Source organism: Scardinius erythrophthalmus (assembly GCF_964197995.2).
Source record: "Scardinius erythrophthalmus genome assembly, chromosome: 13".
Lineage (NCBI taxonomy): Eukaryota > Metazoa > Chordata > Actinopteri > Cypriniformes > Leuciscidae > Scardinius > Scardinius erythrophthalmus.
Window position 1 is genome coordinate 8,355,377 of NC_138233.1, and position 26,098 is coordinate 8,381,474.

At 36.6% G+C, this 26,098-nt stretch overlaps 2 protein-coding genes across 5 annotated transcripts in view; one reads left to right on the forward strand and one right to left on the reverse strand.

Annotated features, from left to right (window-relative positions):
* Nucleotides 1-2,944, reverse strand: part of abca1b (ATP-binding cassette, sub-family A (ABC1), member 1B) — a 36,093-nt gene extending 33,149 nt beyond the window's left edge. Inside the window, exon 1 of the mRNA XM_081383145.1 lies at nucleotides 2,890-2,944. The gene's annotated coding sequence lies outside the window, so the exon portion shown is untranslated. The remainder of the gene's footprint in view (nucleotides 1-2,889) is intronic.
* A 5,998-nt stretch (nucleotides 2,945-8,942) lies between these two features.
* The window catches only part of slc44a1b (solute carrier family 44 member 1b), a 29,216-nt gene continuing 12,060 nt past the window's right edge, over nucleotides 8,943-26,098 (forward strand). For 2 of the 4 annotated variants that reach the window (XM_081383328.1, XM_081383327.1), the window contains exons 1-11: nucleotides 8,943-9,014; nucleotides 12,074-12,163; nucleotides 14,763-14,905; nucleotides 19,564-19,700; nucleotides 21,064-21,157; nucleotides 21,257-21,426; nucleotides 21,732-21,821; nucleotides 22,645-22,811; nucleotides 22,900-23,086; nucleotides 23,864-24,032; nucleotides 24,555-24,711. In XM_081383328.1, coding sequence (XP_081239454.1) covers nucleotides 8,952-9,014; nucleotides 12,074-12,163; nucleotides 14,763-14,905; nucleotides 19,564-19,700; nucleotides 21,064-21,157; nucleotides 21,257-21,426; nucleotides 21,732-21,821; nucleotides 22,645-22,811; nucleotides 22,900-23,086; nucleotides 23,864-24,032; nucleotides 24,555-24,711 — 1,467 coding nt within the window. In that variant the 5' untranslated portion in view covers nucleotides 8,943-8,951. Of the gene's footprint in view, nucleotides 9,015-10,904; nucleotides 11,184-12,073; nucleotides 12,164-14,762; nucleotides 14,906-19,563; nucleotides 19,701-21,063; nucleotides 21,158-21,256; nucleotides 21,427-21,731; nucleotides 21,822-22,644; nucleotides 22,812-22,899; nucleotides 23,087-23,863; nucleotides 24,033-24,554; nucleotides 24,712-26,098 lie in introns of those variants that run through there. The other 2 variants (XM_081383329.1, XM_081383330.1) reach the window with 1 other exon arrangement.

The window sequence follows — 26,098 nt, forward strand, 5'->3', positions numbered from 1 at the left end:
GCTTGCTAAGTACAGTAGGCTTTATAGGGTTAATCGTAACTCTAAGGAAATAAAATACATCTATAATATCTCACTTCTTTCTCCTGCGCAGCAATGAGATATATTGGACACTTTTACTTTAGAAAATGACTCTCACAAGATAAATCAGACATTTCCCATCAAATTTTCATTGAGATCAAATGATCTGCTATCCACATTAATTGTATAGCTGTATACAACAATGGACACATTTATATTTTCATCTATTGTAAGGAGTTTTAGGAGAGGCATCTAAGAAATTGTTATCCACAATTTTACTACTGATGCAAAACGCAAGTTTTGGTGTACCCAATAGCTGCGTCCCAATTCAGAAACTGCATCCTTCGAAAGCCACGAAGGTCGGACTGAGCGTTGTTAAATGGGACGGTCTAGCCTACAGAGGACTGTTCTTGTCACCAAGCAACTGTGACAGATGCCGTTGATGCCGTGTGTACTAGATTTTTTTAAAAAGTTATATTCAACTGTCTAAAAAAAAATTGCTCACATATGTTCACCACGGTCCATTTCTGCATAATAAAGAGTATAAACTATATATAATTCGCATCTTAGTAATATATGTCAACATTTGAACTGTTTTAATGTTTTTTTTTCTCTTTTATTTCTAAGTTGAAACCTAATGTTTGCGTTTAAAAGTGTAATTAGGCAATTTCTCTCAAAAAAAAAACCTTGTCACTGGAGCGCAATGAATTCTGGGGTGGGCAAGGGGTGTTGTATCCTTCATTGCACGGGAAATAAAGGACACATTTGGAGGTCACATTTAAAGGAGCCTTCAATTTGGGACAGCCTTTGTCACACCACTGTGATGCAACCGGCCTTCAAATGCGGCCTTCGAAGGATGCAGTCTCTGATTTGGGACACAGCTAATATGTACACTTCAGGCAGATCCATAGAGCTACAGCAGATTATGCTTCATTTACCCCGACCCCAAAGAACTCATAGTGTATGGTATCAGAGTTATTTTTGACATTTAACCGCATTATATTTGTAGTAACCTTAAACTGACTGTTGTTACACAGTTATTGTATTGTTATCATTTTCATTTGTGAACTTCTTTATATTTTCTCTACCAGCCCAAACATACTATAGAATGGTGCATAAAACAAATTCATAAGGAAAAAAACTGTAAATAATAAATCAGCTCCTTTACGGATTCCAACTGATCAAGGGCTTAAGGCGATCCATTTAAACTCATTGCAAGATTTCCGCCAGTAGTGGGCACTGGTGCAACGTAAGCAATGACGTACAACGGCGTGAACGAGACAGAGGGAAGGTAGCGAGGAAAATTGGACTTAAATGTAGCCATTGAATTACTCGCTCAATCGATTCATTCGCTCAAGTTTAGGATTCATTCAGGAATGAAACGCCACTTTGTTCGGCTATGCTGTGACTCAGTCGCACAACGAGTCAGTGACTTTGCTTTGGGAGTTTAGCTGACAGCGAAAATAAAACACCGTTCTGAGTGACATCAATTAATACTCAATATCAATTAAACAAATTCTGCGTATTGCCTAAAAAAAGTTATGACTGCAGCATCGACTAGAAAAGATACTAATGTAAATGCATTTGCTCCGTGCTGTCCAGTGCATCGTGAAGCTTTGCCATACAGATTTTGAGAGCTGGCCAGCTAAATAAAACAGGCGGTGTGTCAAATAAGTGGACTAATGGGTAATGTGGGGGAAGATGCGAGGTACATTCATACTTCCGATATAAACATAGTGCATTTCTCTGGCATACTATGTCTACACAGAAGGAAGCCTTGTCTAGGCTCTGCCTTGGTAGGGTTTATGTCAAGCCATTAGTCTGGTTGATGAGAAAGAGATTAAATAGATGCAATAAACGCTTTAAGAATCAGTACAACTGTGGCAGTGGATGACTATTATTCTTTTTTTAATGTTTTAATTAAACTTCAAACAAATAAAGTCAGTGTACAGTCAGAACTGCAATAATATACATAGAAAAACATACAGCGGGGGGGGGTAGGCTAAACATTAAGTAAATATATTAAAGTACTGGCATATGGATGACTATTCTGTTTGGTTGACCAATCAGTGTAAAGGGGCGTTTCATTCCCGCCCACATATTTTGGATTTATTGTTTTTCCATTTGGGAAAAAAGAACAAAGTGTGATGAAAACAAGCAAAAAAGAAAAAAAATCATACACGAGATGGGATTCCTTACCTGGGAATCACTTCTCTTGTCATAAGGAAATCTATAACTCATGTAGTTACGATTAACCAAATTAATCATGTATAAACAGTGGCATTGATTGAATACACATAAGAAAATATTGTTTCTCTTACAGAAATTAGCTCTGTGTGTTCATGAGAAGGGTCGAATAGGCTATGTGATAAATGAACGGTGTATTTGTCTAACCGTTTTGAAGACAAAAACGAGAAAAAAAATTATCCGAAGGTAGGACCATACACCTTTGTCTGTCTGGTTCACTGTTTTAATGTTTCTGTTCTCAAATAGCAATCCTGATCTTTCTGTCCACTGATAAAGAACCACAGGTTGTCACTTTTGATATTTTCTGTTTGTTTTTTTAAAAACAATGTCAGATTTTGTTTCTGAATTTGTCATGCAGTTAAATATCAAGTGTGTGTCGCATAATTTCATGAAGCATTAATTCGATGGGAGGAAAAAAAACTTGCTGAACTTTCATTCAACCATTTCTTTTGACTTTTACTCTCTCTCTCTTCATAAATTCTAAAAAAATGTTGTTATAGCGCTTAGCCTACTATTTGTATTGTTTTCAATTTCAATAATACATCTAAAACGTTGCGTTTGCGTTCATTCTTAAAAAAAAAACATAAACGTTGTTAAAGAAAACGAAGCATAAATGTATCTTACCCAGATGTATCTTCTTTGATGGACATTCGCTGTAATCCCTATGAATCAGATGTATATTGATTCACTCCGGTGACGCCGGTGGTGCTCGTGCGAAGAAGCATCTGAAGATTTTGAAGTGGTTTTATAGCGCATCCGCTCTGAGCGCCGGGGTTACTATCGGTCATCCAGTGTACTGCTCCTCTATAAGAAGAGCCCAAAACAGCTCTTAAACTGCGTATCTGCTAACATCTGCTGACGAATGAATGCTATGAAAACAATGCAGAGGGAAACGTGCCTTTCCCACTGTTTTTCGGGAAACTATGGCATTTTGTTTGCTTTTAAAAGCCATTAGCAGAATCCAATTTGAACTAGCCTATTTATTATTTAAAATACAGATGATGGCAAAGTATTTATATATTTGTATGCAGTCAGGGTCTTGAATGCAGGCAGAACACTTGACTCATTCCCTTTCACTTTTTACTTCAGTGAGATCCATTTCTTTGGAAATGGTTGATGGGATGTGATACTCTATGTAAAGTGTGTGCGTGTGTATATGTATATACACCGCCCACCCTTATTAGTCATGTGAAAAAAAGGAGGACAATAAAAACTTATCTGGTCTTTAGCATGTCAAGTCACATCAAGTCAAGTTAGATTGTTTAAAATCAGCTTTACAGTGTTAACAGGAAAATTATGCATTTCGGCTGTTTTTTTTTTTAGCTGAAGACAGTTCAGTGTTGATTCATTTTCTTTGCAAAGATCATCTATTATGAAATCAGTTCATCTGTAATCTATAATCATCGATAATCTATAAAGCAGTTCTTCAAAAAAAATTATTAAGTGTCCCCTGCTAAGCAAGCCAGAGGTGACAGTGGCAGGGAACCCAAACATCAGGTGACAGAATGGAGTAAAAAACCTTGGGAGAAACAGGCTCAGTTGGGGGACCAGTCCTCCTCTGGCCAAAAATGAGGTAACTCAGATGAACAACACCACATGACATATTGCACCGTGTCATGGTTTAACAAAAACTAGGCCAAAATGGAGAAGTCATGTATGACAAACTACACCCTTACTGTTTCTATAGGAATTAAGAGAGTAGAAGTCAGGCGCTTCTAATCAAATGTCTTTGATTAATTGATCATCAGCGAGTGTGATCACCTCTATAAAAGCAGAAGTTTTGTCTGTTTGCTGGTCAGGATCATGCATGTGTGTCTTAACAATGCCAAGGAGAAAAGACGCCATGATCTTAGAGAAGCAGTTGTTGCTGCCATCAATCTGGGAAGGGTTATATGGCCATTTTCAAACAATTTGAAGTCCATTATTCTACAGTGAGGAAGATTATTCACAAGTTCAAAACATTCAAGACAGTTGCCAATCTTCCCAGGCGTCCCAGCAAATTCACCCCAAGGTCAGACCGTGCAATGCTCAGAGAAACTGTAAAAAACCCAAGAGCTACACCCCAGACTCCACAGACCTCAGTTAGCATGTTAAATGTTTAAGGTTATGACAGTACAATTAGAAAAAGACTGAAAAAGTATGGCTTGATTGGAAGGGTTGCTAGGAGAAAGCCTATTCTCTCTAAAAAGAACATGGCAGCACAGCTTAGGTTTGCAAAGTTGCATCTGAACAAATCTCAAGACTGCTGGAAGAACGAACTTTGGACAGACGAGACCAACGTGGAGATGTTTGGGCCATAATTTACAGCGCCACGCTAGGCGAAAACCAAATATATCAGCACAAACACCTCATACCAACTGTGAAGCACTGTGGTGGAGGTGTGATGATTTGGGCTTGTTTTGCAGCCACAGGACCTCGCAGTCTTTGAGTCGACCATGAACTTCTCTGTATCCTAAAGTATTCTAGAGAAAAATGTGAAGCCATCTGTCTGACAGATAAATCTTGGCCAAAATTGGGTTTTGCAACAGGACAATGATCCCAAGCAGTCCAGCAAATCTCCAAAAGAATGGCTGAAAAAGAAAAACATCAAGGTGTTTCAGTGGCCTAGTCAAAGTCCAGACCTCAACTCAATTGAAATGCTGTGGCAGGACCTTAAGAGAGTGTGAGAGACTGATAAAGTCATATGGAAAATGATTACTTCAAGTTATTACTGCTAAAGGTGGTTCTAAAAGCAATTAAATCAGAGGGTGTACTTAGTTTGTCACACATGACTTCTCCATTATGGCCTAGTTTTTGTTAAATAAATAATGACAGTGTAATATGGCATGTGTTGAGGTTGTTTTACCTCATTTTAAGACCTGCTAAAGACCAGATGATTTTTTTTTATGCCTGATAATTAAAACCATAGAATTCAAAAGGGTGTACTTTCTTTTTCACATGACTATATTTGGGAGGACATATCCTCTCAATTTCTATGCTCTCTTGTATATTATCTTATTTTATTCTCTCAGTACAAGAATGTAAATAAAACTGTACAATAAATGACATTAGACTAGACCAGAATAAGATGTATTGACCTATTTGACACTTAAAATTATTGAGTTTATGTTCTTAATCCGTTAATCCTTATCTGGAAAATATTTTTTTTCCATAGATCATTTAAGTAATCTCAGCTCTTCAGGTACAAACTAGCAACAATATTGTGCCATGGCATATGCCAAGAAAGATGTCATTTGTGTGTGTTTGTTATGGTGTTGCAATACAGAAGCAACCGATATTGTGAAATTCTGGGAAATCATGGCCTTGTTCTGAAGCCAGATCCCGTATTCTAGTATTGTGAGAAACACAAACACTATCATCTTAATTCCCCAAAATACTGCAGAGCTCATTATCCAAATTAACCTATTAATGATATCTTAATGGACCGTATTTTACAATTTCATAATACTGGCAGAACAAAACAGACTATATTGAAGTTATACATGCCAACCCTCTGATGATATAATTTAAAAATAATAATGATAAATGTCCCGCTTGCTCTCGTCCATTAATGGTGAGTAGTGACAACATAAAGCTTTTAAAAAAAGACATAACAGTATCACTGACTGATCCCATGTGACGTGTGCTGTATTCCAGGTGTTCTGAGGCTGTATGATAGGGTTTAGTAGAAAAACAAACCGAAATTGAATGTAGGCCTACTATTTAACAAAATTCTTGACCTTGGCCGTTGGTGTTCTGTGCACGGCTATGCGATGCCCGTTCGTGAGACTCATTAGCGCCACAGTTCACTCCATCTCGCCCAAAAAGAGCACACAAGCTGTGACATGAAATACAACGCATAGAAATCCCAAAAACATTATCAGTGTACTTTCTTCACTGAGTCAAATATCACCAGTCCAGATCTCCTGTTTGTCTGATGACAGTTGTCAGATGTGAACGCGATAACTTCTTGTAACGACGAACACACAACGTAGGCCTATATATTCACCTCAGAGAAGAAGTTACATTTTATGTCGCGTTTTTGTAAATCTTGATTCTCACAACTTGTGTGCTTTTTCTGGGCGAGACGAACTGAACCGTGGGACGTTGTGCAGCCGTGAACACAAGACCAACGGTCAAGAATTTAGTTAAACAATAGGCCTACATTAAAAATGTGGTTTGTTTTTCACGAAACCCTATCATAAAGCCCCAGAACACTTGGAATATACAGCACACGTCACATGGGACCATTCTGTGATAATTTGCATCTTTTTTAAAAGCTTGATGCTGATCATTATGGATGAGCGCATGCGGGACATTTGAAAAAAAAAAAAAAAAAAAAAATCCTTTTGTGGCCCATAAAAGAAAGAAGGGCTGACGGCAGTTGAACAACACCAGGTTGAGTAAATGATAAGGTTCATTTTAGGGTGAACTATCCCTTTAAGTAACCTGTGTGTGATCTCACTATCTGGAGGAAGGGTCAGCTGATATTACCGCTTCATGTATTGCATTTACAACTGTTGGCACGTACAACACACACCAATGTCCGCTCATCTCCTACGGGAAGCTGTGTAATATTTCGGACATTTTTAGTGGAAGAGGGTGATGAAATAATGGAATACATTCCCAGAAACTCAGGCAAAACATGTTCTACACAATCTAATTTTAGGCTATGTGAAGCTTCCTAGCAATTGCTAAGTGAAAATTGTTTCAAAGTATGTAAATGCAACACACACAAAAAAAATAGGCCTATATATATATTTTTCAGTGAGCATTTGAGTAATTGAAATCAGATTTTTGGGTAAATACACCTTTGGCGCACTCTGGCACGGTTTCACGTCCATAAAGAGCAGGACTTATGCTTTCTAGTAAAAGAAACATTGAATGCTAGACGCACAGAGCTGGTATATGAAACACAAATATCACATTCCTCTTTGTCAGAAATAGAGTAAAGGCTCTTGTGGAACAATAATGACACCTAAGCTGAGAATGGACAAGGAAAACTGCAAACCTGCTGACTAAGGAAGTGTGTGACAGACACGTCAATGCTGTTTTATCACATTTAAGGGGAAAGTTCAGACTAGGGTTTAAGGAGTAATAGGCCTGATTTGTTTATAAGAGCAAAGCCAAACAGCCTCCTACAGATGTTGCAGAGACTTCAAAATCTCTTCTAAAAATGTGTTGAGGCATTCTCTAAAACTGCTGAAGATTGCACATAAACATGAAGTAGGAAAGCAAATTGAATGTTCCACCCAGCTGTGAGAGATAATTTTGGTCATATGGCCCTTGTATTTACAGTGCCACGCACTTGGAGAGAGATAATAATACCTTCACATACTGACATTGACTACCCGAAAAAATAAATACTGAATAAATTTTTTAAAAAAACCTGAGGTTTAAGAAAACTCTGAATTGTATTATTGTATAATGTACAGTATACTTCATGATATACAAAACAGGGGGTCCAAAAGTCTGAGATCACACCAAAATCTTTGAAAATCTGGAAATAAACAGAATGCAATGCATGCTATTTTTTTCCACATTTTAAAAACTTTATGATATAAAATGATTAAATATGTAAGATTCTGCACTGTTAAAAGTTTTTTTAATGTTTGCTCAAAAATACAGTAAAATTGTGAAATATTAATTTGAAATAACTGTCTTCCATTTTATCATATTTATAAATGTAATTTATTCCTGTGATGCAAAGCTGAATTTTCAGCATCATTACTCCAGTCTTCATATCACATGATTCTTCAGAAATCATTCTAATATGCTCATTTCTGATTATTATCAGTGTTAAAAACTTTCTTTTTTTTTTGGTGAAAACCGTGATACGTGTCCTACAGGATATTTAGATGAATAAAAAGGTAACATAAGGAACAGCATAATCTGAAATTTAAATTGTTTGTAACATAAATGTATTTAACGTCTCTTTTAATAAATTTAATAGGCTACATGCTTGCTAAATAAAAGTTCATTTTATAAGAAAAATCTTTGTGATCTTAAACTTTTGAACTTTTGTTTTCTGAAATATATTGATATGCTACTTGATTAAATTATATTATAGTAGCCGAAGACTTCGTATCAAAGTGCCATCTGAAATTTTCTTCTAAAATTATCATTTTTTATCAAGTTTGTATGTTTATGTTCAGTTATTTCACTTTAATGGCAATGGAAAATACAATTAATAATTGTCATTAAAGTGAAATTACTAAACTTAAATATATGAGCTTGATAAAAATGATCATTCTAGAAGAATATTTCAGATGGCACTTAGAGGCTTTTGCATCTGAACTCTTCATATATATTAATATATTATATTATAAAGCAATCCAGTAGAATTGGTCCGTTTTGATGCACAGTGTTTGTTGTGTCTGAGCTCCCTCTAGTGGACAGACACATTAAAGTACAGTCAGTTTCGACAACCAAATCACTTTGTTTACAGTAGTCTGTGAGGAGTTTCCCCCTCCTCTTTCTTTGTCTTTTCTCCCTATCTGTCTCTGTGACACACACACACACACACACACACACACACACACACACACACACACACACACACACACACACACACACACACACACACACACACACACACACACACACAATAAGTCACTATGTTCACTCTCTCCCTGGTACTACAGAGAACAAAGGAACAATGCAGCTGTTCTGTGGCTGAGGCTTTACCCCTCAGACAGAGCGCTGTGATGAGCGAGGTGAGACGGTCAACATCCAGCTCCTATCGCCCGAGCTCCAGCTGGAGGATAAAGGTGGGACAAAGTTGTTATGATTGACGAGTTTAGAACTTCTAAGATTAATAGAACTTCTAAGATTAATATAGCTTCGAAAAAAATGGTTCCTCTCTGTTTTGCGCTCGTTTCTTCTATGGGGAAGGTCTGTCATACAGCAATACAAATCAATATTAATTTATCTCTCTTAAACCTGTCACAATAATTTATGTCAGTTCTACTCGATTACGGAATCAATTCAAAGTGGTCAAAAAGTATAATGAACTTTCAAAGCATGTTGTGACTTGCACCACTTAGATTTAGTATAGAATTTAAGGCAGCAATTTAACTTTAAGTGTTGGGAAACTTTGGAAGTTTATATAAAACTTTATTGGGTTGACATTTTTACAACATTTAAAGTTATGTTTTCAGGAATTCTCAAACTATTCTTAAAAATGCTATCAATTATTGCAGTAGGCTAATGGTAATTTGTTTATTGGTGTTCAAAGCCAAAATTGTGATAGGGAGATAATCTCCAGTTAAAGTGTATGAAGATTTTGGGTGTTAATAGAGTGCCTGTATAAATGTGTGTGTTTTAGGGTAGTTTCTACAGTGACTAGCACACTGAGAGGCAGCAGTGACGCAGATTCCCAACTGGGTGGTGATGATGACCATAAGGACTGACGTTTGTGCTTTTGTGCTGCTCGCAGTGGTCAAGCAGCAATGAGCTTTTGCTCCTGTTTTTATAGCAATCTGTAGGAAAATGCATTGAGAGTTGGGGCCATTTTCAGCCAAAGAGAAATGTTTATATCACCAGAACCAGAAGATATTAATTGTTATGATTACAGTTTTTTTTTTGCTTACACACAATTTCTTAAACTAGGGCTCATTTTCTCTAAACTGCAAAAGCAAACACTCCATTCAAAACTATTTTATATCTTCTAAAAGTTTCTTCTAAAACACTGAGTTTTGATTTCTTCTAAGTGATCAATATATGTACAAGTGTTTTCACACGTGATCATTGGGTGTAGGTAATCGGGAAATGATTGTGGCATTTAAATGGCAGTGTTTCCTGAAAACAACACAAGAGCTGTTAGTTTTGAATCAGAATCAGGTCAAATTTTTGAATCAAATTTTCAGGAGCTCTTTGTACAAAAATACACACACACATACATACATTCACATACATTTATGACACGAGAACAGAAAAACATTTAAAAAGTTTTAATAATGTGGTATAAATCTGGAACAGAAGACTTATGTACAGATGTGTGTATTATGTACTGTACAGCTGTATAAATAAAAGTGATTTATCAGAGATTGCACTCAAAGATCTGATAGAAATTTTGGTTGCACTTTATTTTACAGTATGTGTACTTACAGAGCAGGAAGTAATGTAAGGTAACTACATGATTTAAGGTTAGGGGTAGGTTCAGGGTTAGTACCTATTGCCCAGTTAATTACTATAATAAGTACATAGTATATACATGCGGAGCAGGACTGTAAAATAAAGTGCTACCGAAATTACAATACCTTTAAATTTCCCAAAAAAATCCATGCAGAAACCCCTCTATTACCAGGTTTTCCATGTGAAAACCTGTAGTAACTTAACTATATTGGAAACATCATTAAAAAGGATGAACAATAATTCTGAATTCATTCTGATATTTATCATTATTTCTTAAAAATACGCAGTGAAGCTGTTTTAAAATATGATTAAGCTAGGCTATTATGTGAATAACACAACATTAAATAAAATAATATTAATAAAATACAAATACATACATTTAAAAGCCCGTAAAAAAAAAATCTGTATTCCCGAATGAAAGCAGAGCGGTTTAAAGTTCCCGGGTTCCTCCAGCATCCCTTCATTCAGCGCGCGCTCCGCCTCATCCAGCTCGTGCTGTGAATGGACGGCTGCCGTTCTTTTCCGGCTACACCTGCTCAACCCACCAGGAAGTGCTGGGCGATAAATCCTAAAGTAATAATCCCTTTTACCTGGAGCGAGAGGAGCGAACAAACATTATTATGCAGTGTATCCGGGGAAAGCCCTCCGATTAGATTCATGTGATCGACGCGCGCGATTAATGCAGGGTAAAAAACACCGTCAACTCCCTGCAAGTTGGGGTTATTGTTTTCCTGCGGTGTAGCGTTTAGTTTTTTTGCGGTCCTAACCTCCCTCCGGCAATGGGATGCTGTGAAAGCGCAGAGGTAAGCGATGCTGGCCGCGACAATACGCGATACAGTGTGTCGAATCTCGAGAGGATGTGTTGATACATTGTTCCATTGTTTCACGGCTGATCGCCTTTGACGGGCTAGTGAAGTGCTGGACTGTCTCTTGCGCTGCATGTAATCCTATTATTATGTCATATGCGGCCGCACATAGCGATGAACACGTTTGACCAAGACTGTTATATGTTAATATCGCCTGTGCGTGAAAAGACGAACCGTTAGACCTTTTCATGACACTGTAGTGTGTGAGTAAACATGTTTACAGGGACTGCTGTCCTTTACAACACACTGGTTACACAAAGGTAGGCTACTTATGATTGGATATATGGCCGATGCTCGTTTTGTGAAATTGATTTTTGAATATGTACGTTTTGACAGGTTACATTTGTAACATTTGTTACATTTATGTGAAATTGCTAATTAACATGTGCAGCGTGTTAAATATTTATGTAAAGAAGAGATTGATTGATGTCATCTTTTATGATTCATTTTATGTTTAAATGTTTCATAACCGATAAATAATACAGGTTTTATTTAATGTTCTATTGTTGTTTTTTGATACAACAATAGATGTATTATTCATTACTAATCTCTGAAGTATAGACAATAATAAGATAATAATAATCAAATGATACAATTATTATTAATCATAAAATAAAAATGTTCTTCCCAGTTTGGTAGTGTTTTTTTTTACCAAAAGGCATGATTTATTAGTAAACAAAAATTTTAAAAACCAGTTCATTAAAAAAAATATCAGTAGACATCAATAATCACCTCATGTTTATCTTTAATGTGAAGGCATTTCGTTTGAATCATGATAATCAGTTTAAGCATGACTGAACATGAAGCACTGTGTTTTTGTATTGCAGAGGACAAAAAGAGAATGGAAACCTTTGGAGGACCGAAGCTGCACGGATCTGCCGTGGTTCCTGTTATTTACGTTGTTCCTTGTGGGAATGGTAAATCAAAAATTCACTTTATTCATAATTTATATACAATATTATGTTCGTATATGCATGTTATGAAGGTGCTTCTGGTCACACGTGTTCATGTTACTGTGTATTTACGTATATGGTTACTAGTGCTGCACAATTCATAATTAAAAGATTGTGATCTCAATTTAAACACCCACCCAATCTAATTCCTAAACGCCAATGATTCGGCTGTCTATTAAACCTTTGACATATAAAACTTTTAATTCGGATATAAACACTGATGTCTATGGTAGCGAGCAAAATGGAGTAAATCACCTTATGAAAGTAACTTGACGTTTCAAGTACAGATTGCATCAATTACATCGTTACACCAGTAAGTGGCGACAAGTGGCTGTTAAAAATGCTTTTGTCATTGAATCATTCATTCCAAAATGCTGATTCATCCAGTAATGAATCAAGTCTTGATGAGTGACTCATTGAATCATGCATTCAAACCTTCAATAAAAAAAAAAATCAAATGAATTAAATATGTTTTGAATAGACTTCAGCAATTAAGATTTTGTTAGAACCTCAACCTATGTAATTTTGTTTTGGGAGAATTGTGATCTCTATTTTAAGCAAAAAAAATCGTTGAATAGTTTAATAGAATAGTTCAACGAGACTGTTTTCTGAAGCCACAGTTCCAACGAACATTCTCAGACAGCATTTGTGTGGTTGTAAGTTATAAGTTGTTTTATGACATGTAAACTTAATAAATCCTTATCTGAAGCAAAATAAGCAAGCTGACATTCAGAACAATCTATCTTTCATTTCGAATATATATATATAAATTTAAATTACGTCTTTTAGTTTGTCAAGTGATTTAAAGAGCCGTTTTTGAATGGTATGTAAGAACGAGTCTATGATTGAAAAAATATTATTAGTCCTCAGATGCCATGTCCATAATTTAATTAATTCATTCTCAAACGAATCAATTAAGTAAGGGATAATTTATTCTAACGAATCAATTAAGGAAGGGATAATGTATTCTAACGAATCAATTAAGGAAGGGATAATGTATTCGCAGGATTCTAACCGTAGAGGCTTAACGGACTATTTTCTTCAGTTAAAGCAATACAATCGTTTTTAAATCAATAAACTCCTTTTTAAATCAATATTTTGTGTCAAATTATTGATTTATTTGGTAGGTAGCCATGTAATAAGCGGGATAATGCGAGGCGGTTGTTATAGCGAATACAACCCCGACAGGCGAAGCGGAGCAAGACTTCACTTGTTTCATTGCTAGATGAATCAGTGTTTTTTTATGAATCTCTTAATTGAATAATTCAATGACGAATAAAGATTTTAACAGTAACATGTCGCCACCTACTGGTGTAACAATGTAATCGATATACAATCTTTATTTGAAGCTTCAAGTTACTTTCAAATGGTCATTTGGTCTAATATGCCCACTGCCGTAGACATCCGTGTTTATATACAAACTATTAACTTTTATCCCAGTACTTCTGTGATAATGTTTGTAAGACAGAAACAGTGAGACTGTGTGGTTGAAAAAACTGTTTGTGAAGCTGTTTCGTATATATGTCAAGGGCTCTCTCTGGGTCAGCAGCAGCAAACACAGATTTGAATGTTTGCTGTGATCGTGCTTGTCAAAGGTTTAACAGACACAGGCGAATTGTTGTCAATTAGAAATAAGATCACATGGGTGATTGAATCGAGATTGCAATCTTTTAATCGAAAAAATAATCGTGCAGCTCTACTGTATTTCATGCATTTATTTATTATTTTTGATATAAGCAGGACAGTGTACAAGCAGATGGTCATTGTAACATAATCAGACAGACAAATCAGGACTATGATGTGAAGCAGAAGTAGAGTTCAATGTTCCCGGACACTGACTCGACAGTCTCTTTCTTCTCCTATAATAAAACAATAAAATTACTTAAAAATAGAATAAATAACTGAAAGCAATAATTAATGGCAATTAATATATCTAGTAAATAGCCATATAATACAACATTCTACCATACTAATTCATTCAAGACTTTTTTTTTCAGGATGGCGCTGCATAAATATTTTATGGCCCAGCTTTTTTGCTTTAAATGACCTTTTTGATATGTAGGGTTTTGTCACCTTTTTTAATTCATCTGGTCTTCACAAACAATTGGTAACATTATGGAAATTCATTGGGTTAATAGTATAAACATTTAGTTTAGCTCTACACGTCCCACACTGACACTGAACTAGATGTCCTAACGCAATAAAGCTATTAACGCTACATCTTTTCAAATGAAAATCTGAGTTTTCATCCAAACCAGCCACAGTGAGCGTCACTTGGTTTCTATTTTTGTGGTGTTTTGCAGGGTACCTCCACCCAGTGTGAAATCTCACTGCTTCAAAATCCTGTTCCACATTACTGTATAGTACATCAAATATTTTCTGATTGGTTGCTGACTTTTGACCAAATGAAGAAACTCAAGTAATGTCTTCATTTAGTGGTGAAACTTTTGTAGGTTTTGTATTTTTTTAGCCTTTGCTGCGAAGGAGCTTTCCCCACATCTTTGCCTGTAGTTATTTTAAACAAACACTTTCCATGATTCCTGCTAATTCACTCTCATTCCAGTGTGGCATCTGTGGGTTTACCATCGCAACTGGAGGGGCGGCGCGGCTCGTCTTCGGATATGACAGCTACGGGAACACGTGCGGCCAACGCAACGAGCCCATCGAAGGGGTCCGGCTGAGCGGTCTCGACCATCTTGACAGAAAGTGAGTCAGCTCGCCTTTCATCCCTCTCTCAACTGTTTTGTACACTTAGCCCGCACACACACTCCTCCTCATCCTCATTGCACACCCGTTTTTCTCCGTCGTAAAGTGGTCAGCATTGAAATCAGAGCGCTCCAGCTCCTTGCCCTTTGATTATCACATCAATGCAAATGTCAAATGGCTGGCGTTTCACCTCGAGATGGCAGAGGACTATCTGAGCTACACACACAGTGCCTTGAATAATTCAGTACTGGCCCTGAGGACGGGTACTGTCACAGTGTGCAGCCCTTAATGGGTGCTAGCCTGCAGGAAAGACAGGTATTGCAGGCTATTTCATTTGTAGAGCTGTCAAATTACGTTTTTCTTGGCTCTTCTGTGTGGTTGAACTGAATTGTATGTAGTTTTTTACAGATGGGTCTGAGATGTGACTCATCACAAGGCAGAGTGATTCATTTGGTGGAGTATTCACCGGCTTGTCAGAGAAGACGTGAAGTTAATAATGGCTTAAAAATGTCTTGCTGGAGCTGTCAGAGAGATGGCTGTGCTGGCGGAGGGCATGCGGTTTACCTTTGTATTATAAGACATCAGATGAAATAATTCAGTATAGACTTCAATTCAAAAGTTTGTGGTCAGCAAGATTTTTTATTTTTTTTTTATATATATTTTGTATTATTCAGCAAGGATGCCGTAAAATGTCTTTATTCATGTGATGGCAAATCAGAATTTTCAGCATCATTAGCATCAGAAACAATCTTCAGTGTCACATGATTCTTCGGAAATCAAAATTCTGAATTCTTTGATGTATAAAAAGTTCAAAAGAACAGCATTTATTTGAAATCGAAGTGTTTTGTAACATTATAAATGTATTTACGGTCACTTTTGATCAATTTAACGCATTCTTGCTAAATAAAAGTATTACTTTATTCAAAGAAATATATCTCACTAACCATATTAACATGTCTTCCCATGTTTACATATTCAGACACTTGACCCGATATAATGAACTAAAGTGTGGACTGTGCTACACTGGAATTTGCTACTTTGAAATGTGCGTTCCATGTTGGAATGTCTGTTTTATGTCGGATTGTGTGATTGCTTGTTTCTGCTTCTCTTTCACCTGTGTTTTGACCCGGAGATTCTGTACTCTTTCAGAAGATGTGTAATAGCGCCCCCTACGCAGAGCCGGCTCTCCCTATAAGCGAACTAAGCGGCTGCTTAGGGCCCCGCCGCCACTAGGGGGCCCCCTAACTACAGATGGTACTCACCGGTGTCGCTGCGGTTTAACAGTCAACCAACCGTGTAAAATAGTTGTCTTCCCTGGACTTGGAAATTTGACCGCAAAAATGATGATCCATCCATCGGGTGCAGAAAAAAATAAAAATAAAAATCCCATTATAGTAGAGCTACTACTCTAGTGAAATCCAGATTTTAAGCAGTTTTTACTGTAGAATTGTTTTTGTATGAATTTTTGAACTTGGCACATTACACAATGCACAAAGAGCGGCCTATTGCTTTTTCTGCACAATTCGCGGCGCTGTTTCTCTGCAACCTCAGAGGGTGCGTTAAAGTGGACATTATCCCATTGTAGTAGAGGCACTACAACGAAATCCACATTTTAAGCAGTTTTTACTGTAGAATTCTTTTTATATGAACTACATGTAACGTGTAATGACACTGTAAAATTTAAAAAGTGTTACCTAGAGTTTTTATTAGCCTAGATTTATATTTTATAACTAAACATTTTATATACACATTTGGCTAATGATTGGTCGCTGACGTACTGTTTTTGTAGTTGGAATATATAAAAAATAAGTACCAACTCAAACTAGAATCTTTTGTAGAATTTTTTATCTATTTGATACATCAATGTTTAAATCACTTTAGAAGGAAGCAAAGAAATTACTGGTCCAACTTCTCCCTCTTTTTAAAGTGTGGAAAAGGGAAAAGAAGTTCAAAGATCGAGACTCCAGCAACACCTGTAGTAGGCCTATATGCAACAACTTTATTGAAGATTTTTTAATACTAAAGGTTTTAAGCTGCCTAGTGGACAAAAACAGTTAGTGCTCTTTTAAAATTTACAAAGCATTCAGACAGTAATAAAGTAGATGTAGAATTTTGAATAAAAATAGAAACTTTACTTTTACTGTTTCAGTGAGTGTACTTTAATAAGCAGTAAAATAATTGTGGGAAATCATGTTAAAGAGGTACAGATGAAATGTGTAAGGGTTAGATTGTATACAGTTGCTGGTTTGCGGTGACAATACTCCGTTATTCACTGCAAGGCAGGGCCCCAAAATTATCCTGCTTAGGGCCCCCAGATTTACAGAGCCGGCCCTGCCCCTACGGTATAACAGTGAAAACACAGATTGCCGGAAATTTCCGTCAATGGCGGGGAAAGAATGTGTCATAAATTATGCAAGATTCCGTAAATGGCGGGAAAGAGCCAATGTGTTACCGCACACTATACTTGAGTGCTAGACAGTAGGAACAGCATAATAAGCAGACTTCTGGGATAAGAACAAAATATTAGGCCTGTAAAATATATAATTTTCATGTAGACAACATAGGAAACGAAAATAACCACTTAACCTAATCTAACCCAAAGCTTGCTGCACAAAAACTATGCAATAAACACAATGCAATACATGAGAGGAAAAGATGGACAATAACCCCATTAAACAGAGATGGATAAAGTGAGGGATCGTGGGTAGTGGGAGCGGCCTGCTGGATCATGGTATTAGAAGCTGAGAAAGTAAAACTAAGCTAAGTGCATTAACCAGATGAACTTTGCTCTGCTAACAACATTAGCTTGCTAACTCAGTCTGCCTCCTGACACACACAAAATTACATCCCAAACATGTACTTTATCCACTACAGCAATCAAGTAGGGGTGTTTGATGGCTTTTTTTTTTGTTTTGTTTTGTTTGGAGAACCACTGGCTTAAGGTGTGCAGTGAATGCATGTATAGGTATGTTAGGTAGAGGCACATATTTCCAATGAGCCTAGGTTGGCGATGTGTGTGTCTGTGTATAAAGAGAGAATGATATGGAGGGTATGTAGTGCTGCTCAGGGGTGATTGCACATCTCTAGTGGTTCTGTATTTTGAGCCAGAGATAAAGCTGTAATAAGAGGAAGATGAGAAGAAATAAGCAGTCACACCTTCCTGTAGGAATAGCTCACTCTAGGTGGTATTACCACATCTGTCTCTTTTAAAACAAGAATAAATGAAGCAATTACTCCAAGCTATATGTTGTAATAGGATACGCAAACACCTGGACATGTGCTAAATCACACACAGGCAACATCACCCTCATAAAAAAACTACTAATGTGAAACGCCAACATAAATCGCTGCTTATCACAAAAAATATTCTGTAAATGGGCAACTGACATAATTTTACTGTCCTCAAAGGCTATAATTATTAACTTATATTTTCATCAAGGCTGAACAGCAAATAACTTTTTATCGTAAACATAAAATTATCTATTCAAATGTGAAAATTGTAATTGTACCCATGATGAACTGTGAAACAGACACATCAAAATGAGTTTGGGGTCTGTAAAAAATGATCATGTTTCAAAGTCTCATGTTCACCAAGGCTGCAATAAAAACAGTAATATTGTAAAATATTACAATTTAAAATAACCTTTTTCTATTTGAAAGTATTTTAAAACGTAATACATTTTTCAGCATCATTACTCCAGTCTTCAGTGTCACATGATCCTTCAGATATCATTCTAATATGCTGATTTGCTGCTCAAGAAACATTTCTTATTATTATCATCATTGTTCAAAATAATTGTTGCTTAATATTTCTGTGGAAACCATGATACATTTTTTCTTTGCTGAATAGAAATTTTAAAAGAACAGCATTAATTAAAAAAAGAAAGTCTTTACTGTCAATTTTGATCAATTTAAAATATATTCAAACAGAAAACAGTTATTTCAAGTTGTAATAATATTTACTGTATTTTTGATTAAATCAATGCAGCTTTGGTAAGCATAAGAGACGTTTTCATGGTGTCCCTGTAAATTTTGTTCTAATTCTAGAAAAAAAACTTATAACATTAATTCTGTCACCATCTATAATCTTATATTGTAAAATCTCAACCTGTTCTAGATGGCTGAAGTTGTAATTTGCATATCTGAATGCTATTCATGTCAAATCTTTTCACATTAGACTTCCACGAGGACAGGTCTGGGCTCTGTACAGTAAACCTCTTCTGTGGCCAGGCCGTTTTGACAGGATCTGTACTGATGCTGAAGTGCTCTTTCCTCGAGCGCGTGCGTCCCCTGCCACTGACAGTCTGTTTTTGTGCTGAGCACACAAGACAATGGGTCCCTCGTCCCTGGCGTGGGCACCGTGCCCATTTCACACCACAGGAAAAGATGAAGTAAAGCCACAGCAACAGAGGAGGCTTGGCTCATAAACAAACTCTCAGTTCCCCTCTGCCAAAAAACTGGGCTGAACGGTCCTGTGATCAAAAATATCTGCTGTTCAGAGTTGATCTTTATCGCACAATGCTGTGTTTTAAGTCCCACTGTGGTATCAGACTCCATGAAATAAACATCTTGTGTTGGTATTTCATTTGTCATCAGATTTGAGGTTATGTACTTTTCCTGTCTTGAAAAATGAGACTCTGTTCTGGTTTTATTCACAGCTTCGTCTTTTTCCTGGATCCTTGCAACATAGACATCATTCAGAGGAAGATTAAATCCATGGCGCTGTGCGTGTCACAGTGTCCTACCGAGGAACTGGCGACTTACTACGACCTCAAGAGGTTTGCCATGATGAATGGTGAGTTGATCACCCAGTTAGCTATTGTGAGCATGTAACGTCATCGTCACAGATATAATGCCAGGACATCGACTGGACATCTACCCATGGGAAAGACAAAGGCGTTCCTTATATATACGGTCATGACCCCCAGTGTGTGTCTTTTCACATTCTTCTTTTCTCAGGGGCTCCAACAAGAGCAACACACACACATAGATTTAGACATATGTTTCTGTCAGGCATAGCCAGTAAGACTCGGTTGAGTTGCCTAAACAAAGATTGCACTGACCCATCTTGCTGTTTACAGTGCAGTCTTGCTGTCTGTAGGGTTTGACACGTTCCATCTGACACCAAGCGGGAATATGAATGACATCATTGTTTCCCACACAGAGACATGGACTTTCTCTGTCCTTTCTGTGCATCTGCTTATGAGGACAGTTCATTATGTGTTTGGAGTTCACGTTCATATTAAATGCGTAGTGAGTTAACTGATTTATTTAGTGACCTTAATATCTCATTTTGCATTCCTGCTGAAAAGCAGCTAAACCAGTGTCTGATGATAGCTGATATTAGTGCATTTTAGTACTATTGATATACTGTTATATAGCACTATTTATTTTTTGAATTGGATTTTATTTATATATTATACTTTTGAATTTAGTAATAATGTTCTGCACCTTTTCTTTGAATATTTCTGTTTAGCTTAAATTTATCTTAAGTTCAATTTTAGTTTTAGCAATTTTTGTACTTATTCAGTTAACGTTTAAAAATGTTTTTTCATCTAACATATATTATATATTTTTAGTTAATTACTTTGAACATTATAAATGTCTTTACTGTCACTTTTAATCAACTGAATTTGTCCTTGCTGAACAAAAGTATTAATTTCTTTCAAAAAAGAAAAAGAAAATTTTATTGACCCCAAACTTTTGAACAGTATGTGTTACATCACCATATCTAATGTTTATTTAAAAAAATTTGCCTGACCATTTTGGTCAACCTGATTAAAGCTAGTCGGGTCACCTAGTGAAGCTTGCTTCCTCTCATTGAGAGTATAATCTCAATTTATTGTTTCGACTTATTGTCCACCTTAAAGGGATGGTTCACCCCAAAATAAAGATTCTGTCATTATTTAATCGCCCTCAAGTTGTTCTAAAAAATGAATGGAAGTCATTGGGGGCCAGCAACTGTTTGGTTACCAACATCCTTCAAAATATCTTCTTTTGTGCTCAACAGAACAAAGAAATTCATATAGGTTTAGAACAACTTGAGGGTGAGTAAATGACCATTTTTATTTTTGGGTGAACCATCCCTTTAAGTTAGCATGAGCTAGCATTATAGGGGTGATGTTGTGTGTATAATGCATCTTTTTGTTCTCTTTTAGGGTCCGAGCTTTGTTCTTATGAGTTACCTGGTCATAAATACCCACAACTTCCCGAACGCTTCGAAAAGTGTCCCAAACTTCCAGTACCAGAGAGGTATGAAACAAACTCTTGACGAACAAACTCTCCCTGTAAAGCGCAGCTCTTTTCCTCCTTGATCTGTCCTCTATCCTCTGGCCTTTTCTATCTCTGCAGCAAAGCTCTTCCAGTGTTTAACCGCTGCACGCCTGTGGATATCTCCTGCTATGCTAAGTTTGCTGAAGCGGTGGTCACGTTTGTCAGTGATAACAGCATGTTAAACAGGCTGATTGCCGGGGTGGCGGCCAGCAAAGAGATCATTGTTGGGCTGTGTCTGCTGGCGTTAGGTAAACGTTTACTCTCTCTGGCTGCTGCTGCTGCTCAGATTACATTTTCTTAATATGTTTTTATCTGTAAAACGAGTTGAAATGGATAATTACGGTCCCTGATATCCATATAAAATCAAGCATTAACAAACAAGCATCTAAATATAAGGCTCACTATTGTAATTATTGCAGTGTTCTGAGCCACTATCAGATGAAGGCAACATGAAACAACTTTTGCAACACTTTTAATGCCATAATACAATGTTTTTAGATTAAGAAAATCTGATTTTCCTCTAACGGCTGATCCTGTTTTGTGCATGCTGCAGTTTTGTCTATGATCCTCATGGTGATCATTCGTTACATCTCTGCTGTCCTGGTTTGGATCCTCACTGCAATGGTGGTTCTGGGTTCTTTGGGCAAGTCTGCTTTCTCTGATCTTTTCTCACCTCCTGAGCTGAAAATAACATTCTTTCTTTCTTCATTTGCACGTACTATTCCTGAGTGCAAAATAGCACAATAGGGCAATCTGATTAATTAAACAGTTTAGCCAGTTGTCAAGGATAGTAGGGATGCTACATCACCCAGAGTTAGCAGTTTTTTTTAATGATCATGTCGGTCTGATATTTTATTTCATTTTATTTACTGTTTTACTTGGTTCTATTTTATTTTGTTATATATTATTTTGTATTTTATAATTTTGTTATATTTTTATATTTAATATTGCTATTTTACATTGTTCTTTTCTATTGTATTTTGTTTAGATTTTTATTTTATTTTATTGTTTTATTATTGCACTTTTGTTACATTTTAATTTGTTTTATTTTATTTTGTTATTGTCTATTTTTATTTTATTTTATAATTTTGTTCTATTTTATTTGAGTTAGTTTTTCTTCGGTTTTGTTTTTAGTTATTTTTCTCAAACAATATATTCTTTGGCGGTTTCAAAAGTACTATTATTTATATCTATTATAAGTCTGATTTAACTTCCATTTCCAAAATTTAGTGTGAGTTGTATTTTTGCTTGAAAAACAGACTTTAACGGTATAGATTTATAATATCACTCTTCATATGATCATATTGACTGTCAGCCAAAATTATTATTATGTATCTGTTCCAAAAGGATGCACAGTAATCTAGTCCCAAACAAAGGTGAATCACCATTAACACAGTGTGTTTTATGGTAGGCTTACACCTGTTTTTGCAGTGTTGAATGTGAATTTGGCATGCGTTCTTTCTCAGGAGGCACCAGCGTTCTGTGGTGGTTATATATAGACTACAGAATGACGATGAATGAGACCATGTCTAAGGATCTGAGGGAAACAGAAGAACCCAACGGTGGCATGAAACCCACCAAAGACCACGCTCAAGGACTGCTCATCTACGCAGTTTCAGCAACCGTGTTCACTGTAAGCTCTCCAAGAAAAGAAGATATGAAATACGGCTGGTGTTTTTGGCTGTGTCATGCTGCAAATTTCCCTCTTTCTGCTCCTGCAGGGAATATTGTTGCTTCTGATGTTGTTTATGAGGAAGAGGGTTGCCCTGACCATCGCCCTGTTCCACGTGGCAGGAAAAGTGTTCATCCACCTGCCGCTGTTGGCACTGCAGCCCTTCTGCACCTTCCTCGCTCTTTCTCTTTTTTGGGTTTACTGGATCATGGTCCTCCTCTTTCTCGGCACCACTGGTGAGATGAAGATGTCTGTGGGTTTTAAAGGGATATTTCACAGTAAAAGTCATTTAACTACCCTTATTTTCCTCCTAAATTTCTTTTACATGCTTCTTTCTTCCATAATTTTTCAGTGTTTAGGGAAAAAGCGGCATTAATATTGTTTGAACTTTTTCATTTTGTTTTCCAAGGAAGAGAGAAATTAAAATAGGTAATGGAATGATTTGAGGGTGGGCAAATTCTCGTTTTTGATTTAAATGCTAACTTGCAATGTACTAAAACCATTTTCACTCTGTTCTGTTCTGTTTTAATTTTTGTTTTTATTATATAATATTTTTTATTATTTTTCTTTTGTTGTATTTTCTTTAGTTCGATTTTTTTTTTATTGTTATTTTACTTTTTTATTCACAAACAATATATTCAGAAGGTTTCAAAAAGAACTAAATCTGATTTCACTTAAACTTATATTTAAGCTTAAAAACAGATTTAACAGTATAGATTTATACTATCACTCATCATATTATTATAAAGGTTATCCCTTTAAAAACGTATTAACGTGTACTTTGAGCTGCAGATATGGAAAATGGCATGCTTTGCATTTTTTTTTGTCAGAACATAATGTGTAAAAGGCTTAAAATAGCCTTCTGTTCAAGTCATTTTGTACAGATAATGTGGGACATTTACGTACTGCTGCACAAATTAGCCGACTTTGCTTGGGCACCTTGTTTTCATTTTGAAGGTGTGTTATTATTGCAGAAAGTTCTTCAAAAGCAAAAATCTCTGTCCTGTCCACAGGGAACCCGGAGAAGAATGAGGATACTGGGCTGGTTGAGTTCAGGCTAACAGGAGGGCTGCAGTACATGACCTGGTACCACGCAGTGGGACTGATCTGGATTAGTGAGTTCATCCTGGCCTGTCAGCAGATGACCGTAGCCGGTGCTGTGGTAACCTACTATTTCACAAGGTCTGTATCTTTAGTGGAAAATGTTCTCAAATGCCACTGGTCAACATTTTGTTGTAAAAGGTGCAGCAAAGCGATTTCTGAAAAAACGCTGTTGAAAGTGGATCGGACCGAGCAGCACGACACACTTGTAGCCAATCAGCAGTAGGGGGCGTGTCCAATCATGATGGGGGAGGAGAGAGAGTGAGCAAGAGGGAGATTCGAACTGAAGAAAGACTGTAGAAAGAGAGATGGCTGAGAGACATTACAAAAGAGAAAAGCTCAGAGGAATATCACTGGAAAAAGAAGCTTCTTTAGAAGAAGAGCTTTAGAACCCGCATTATTAGAAAAGTCATTAAAACAACAACTATTATTTTTTAATATTATATTGGTTTACATTATTTGAAATTACTTTAAATAATCTAAAATAAGTCTAAGTCTATAATTGCATTTTTCTTTGACTAATCCTGCATTCATGGTGTTGTTCTTAAAATATTTCACAGCTATAACCTTGAGAGATGAGTAATTTATTTCATATCCATTCAGGGACAAAACCAAACTCCCGGTGACACCCATCCTGTCATCAGTGCTGCGTCTGGTGCGGTATCACCTGGGCACTGTGGCCAAGGGCTCCTTCATCATCACCCTCGTCAAGATCCCACGCCTCATTCTCATGTACATCCACAACCAACTCAAAGGCAAGGTAAGGTCAAAGCTCACTTAACGTGTCCTTCATCTAAATTGCAAATCTCGGTTGTTGCAAGAATCTTAACTGACGTCATGCATGTTTATGCTTATAGCAGGCAGTTTTCATTAACACGAGAAAGTGCTTATGCTGTGCTTGGGACGATTACATCAGTGATTAACTAAAAGTAAAGCCGGGTGCACACTTTGCGATTTATTATGGTCCTTTACGATTGTTGCTTGTCAGACTGTATGAACATGATCCTCGCTGTAAGCCATGTCACACTGTAAGATCTCAGCTGTCATTAATGTCAGACTGTACGACAGTCAAGACGCGTTAAAAACGGACGCATTCATCCGGAGTTTTACATCATCAATCAATGACGCGTTCGGTAATGTGAGCTGCATTACACGCGGGATTGAAATGGTTGCTACAAAGAAATCTCAAATGTTAAATTTATTGAATCTTGAAAAATAAAGACAATTTGACGGTCGTCGTAGGAGAAGTCACAATGCAGGACTGTGAGTCAAATCTTCTGACACTACTAGAATTTCGTTGGAGATAAAATTTGATCACAACGGACATTAATCGGCTGACGGTGAACATGTCAAACTAACAATCAAAGATTTTTTTTTTTTTTTTTTAAGTTTATTTGAATAGGGACAAGTATGTTACATAAACTCATGTTACATACTACAACATTTTAGCCGAAGCTAATTCTCAATGTTCGTCCCTAGTGGGCCTTTACATAAAATCAAACAATACATTGGTAAAATAAACATAATAATACAGTGTAACACAATATAAATGCAATGAACAGTCAGTGGTCGCATTTCTGACCACTAATTAAAGAGTCTTTAAGTTTATATTTGAAGAGAACCCAGTTTGACTCTCCTTTCAGTTCAGTGGGTAAACAATTCCAGGCTTTAGTGCCTTGTACAGAGAAAGCTGATTGTCCAAATGAAGTTTTACATTTCGGGATCTGACAGTTCCCGTTTTGAGCTCCTCTAGTCCTTGAACCCACAGCACTAAGAAAAACTATGCACTCATTCAAGACCTGTGGGGCTTTCTGATTTAAACATTTATGCATCAGCTTCAACAGAGAAAATTTAATGAAATTTGCAAAAGATAAAATATTTAAATTCCTCAGACTAACACAATGATGTGACCTAATGGATTTCCTATCTAAGACTTTAACCGCTCTGTTATAAAACATTTGAAGTGGCTTAACTGTAGTTACAGTAGCCTGTGACCATGAGCAGATGCAGTAACTCATATGCGAGAAGATCATTGCATGCATGAAAGTGTGAGCAGCATGAAACGGTTTGAAATCCCTGATCAATCTGAATGTATAAAGATTTGCTTTGACTACTCGACAGATTTTTTTAAACTCATGCGACAACTC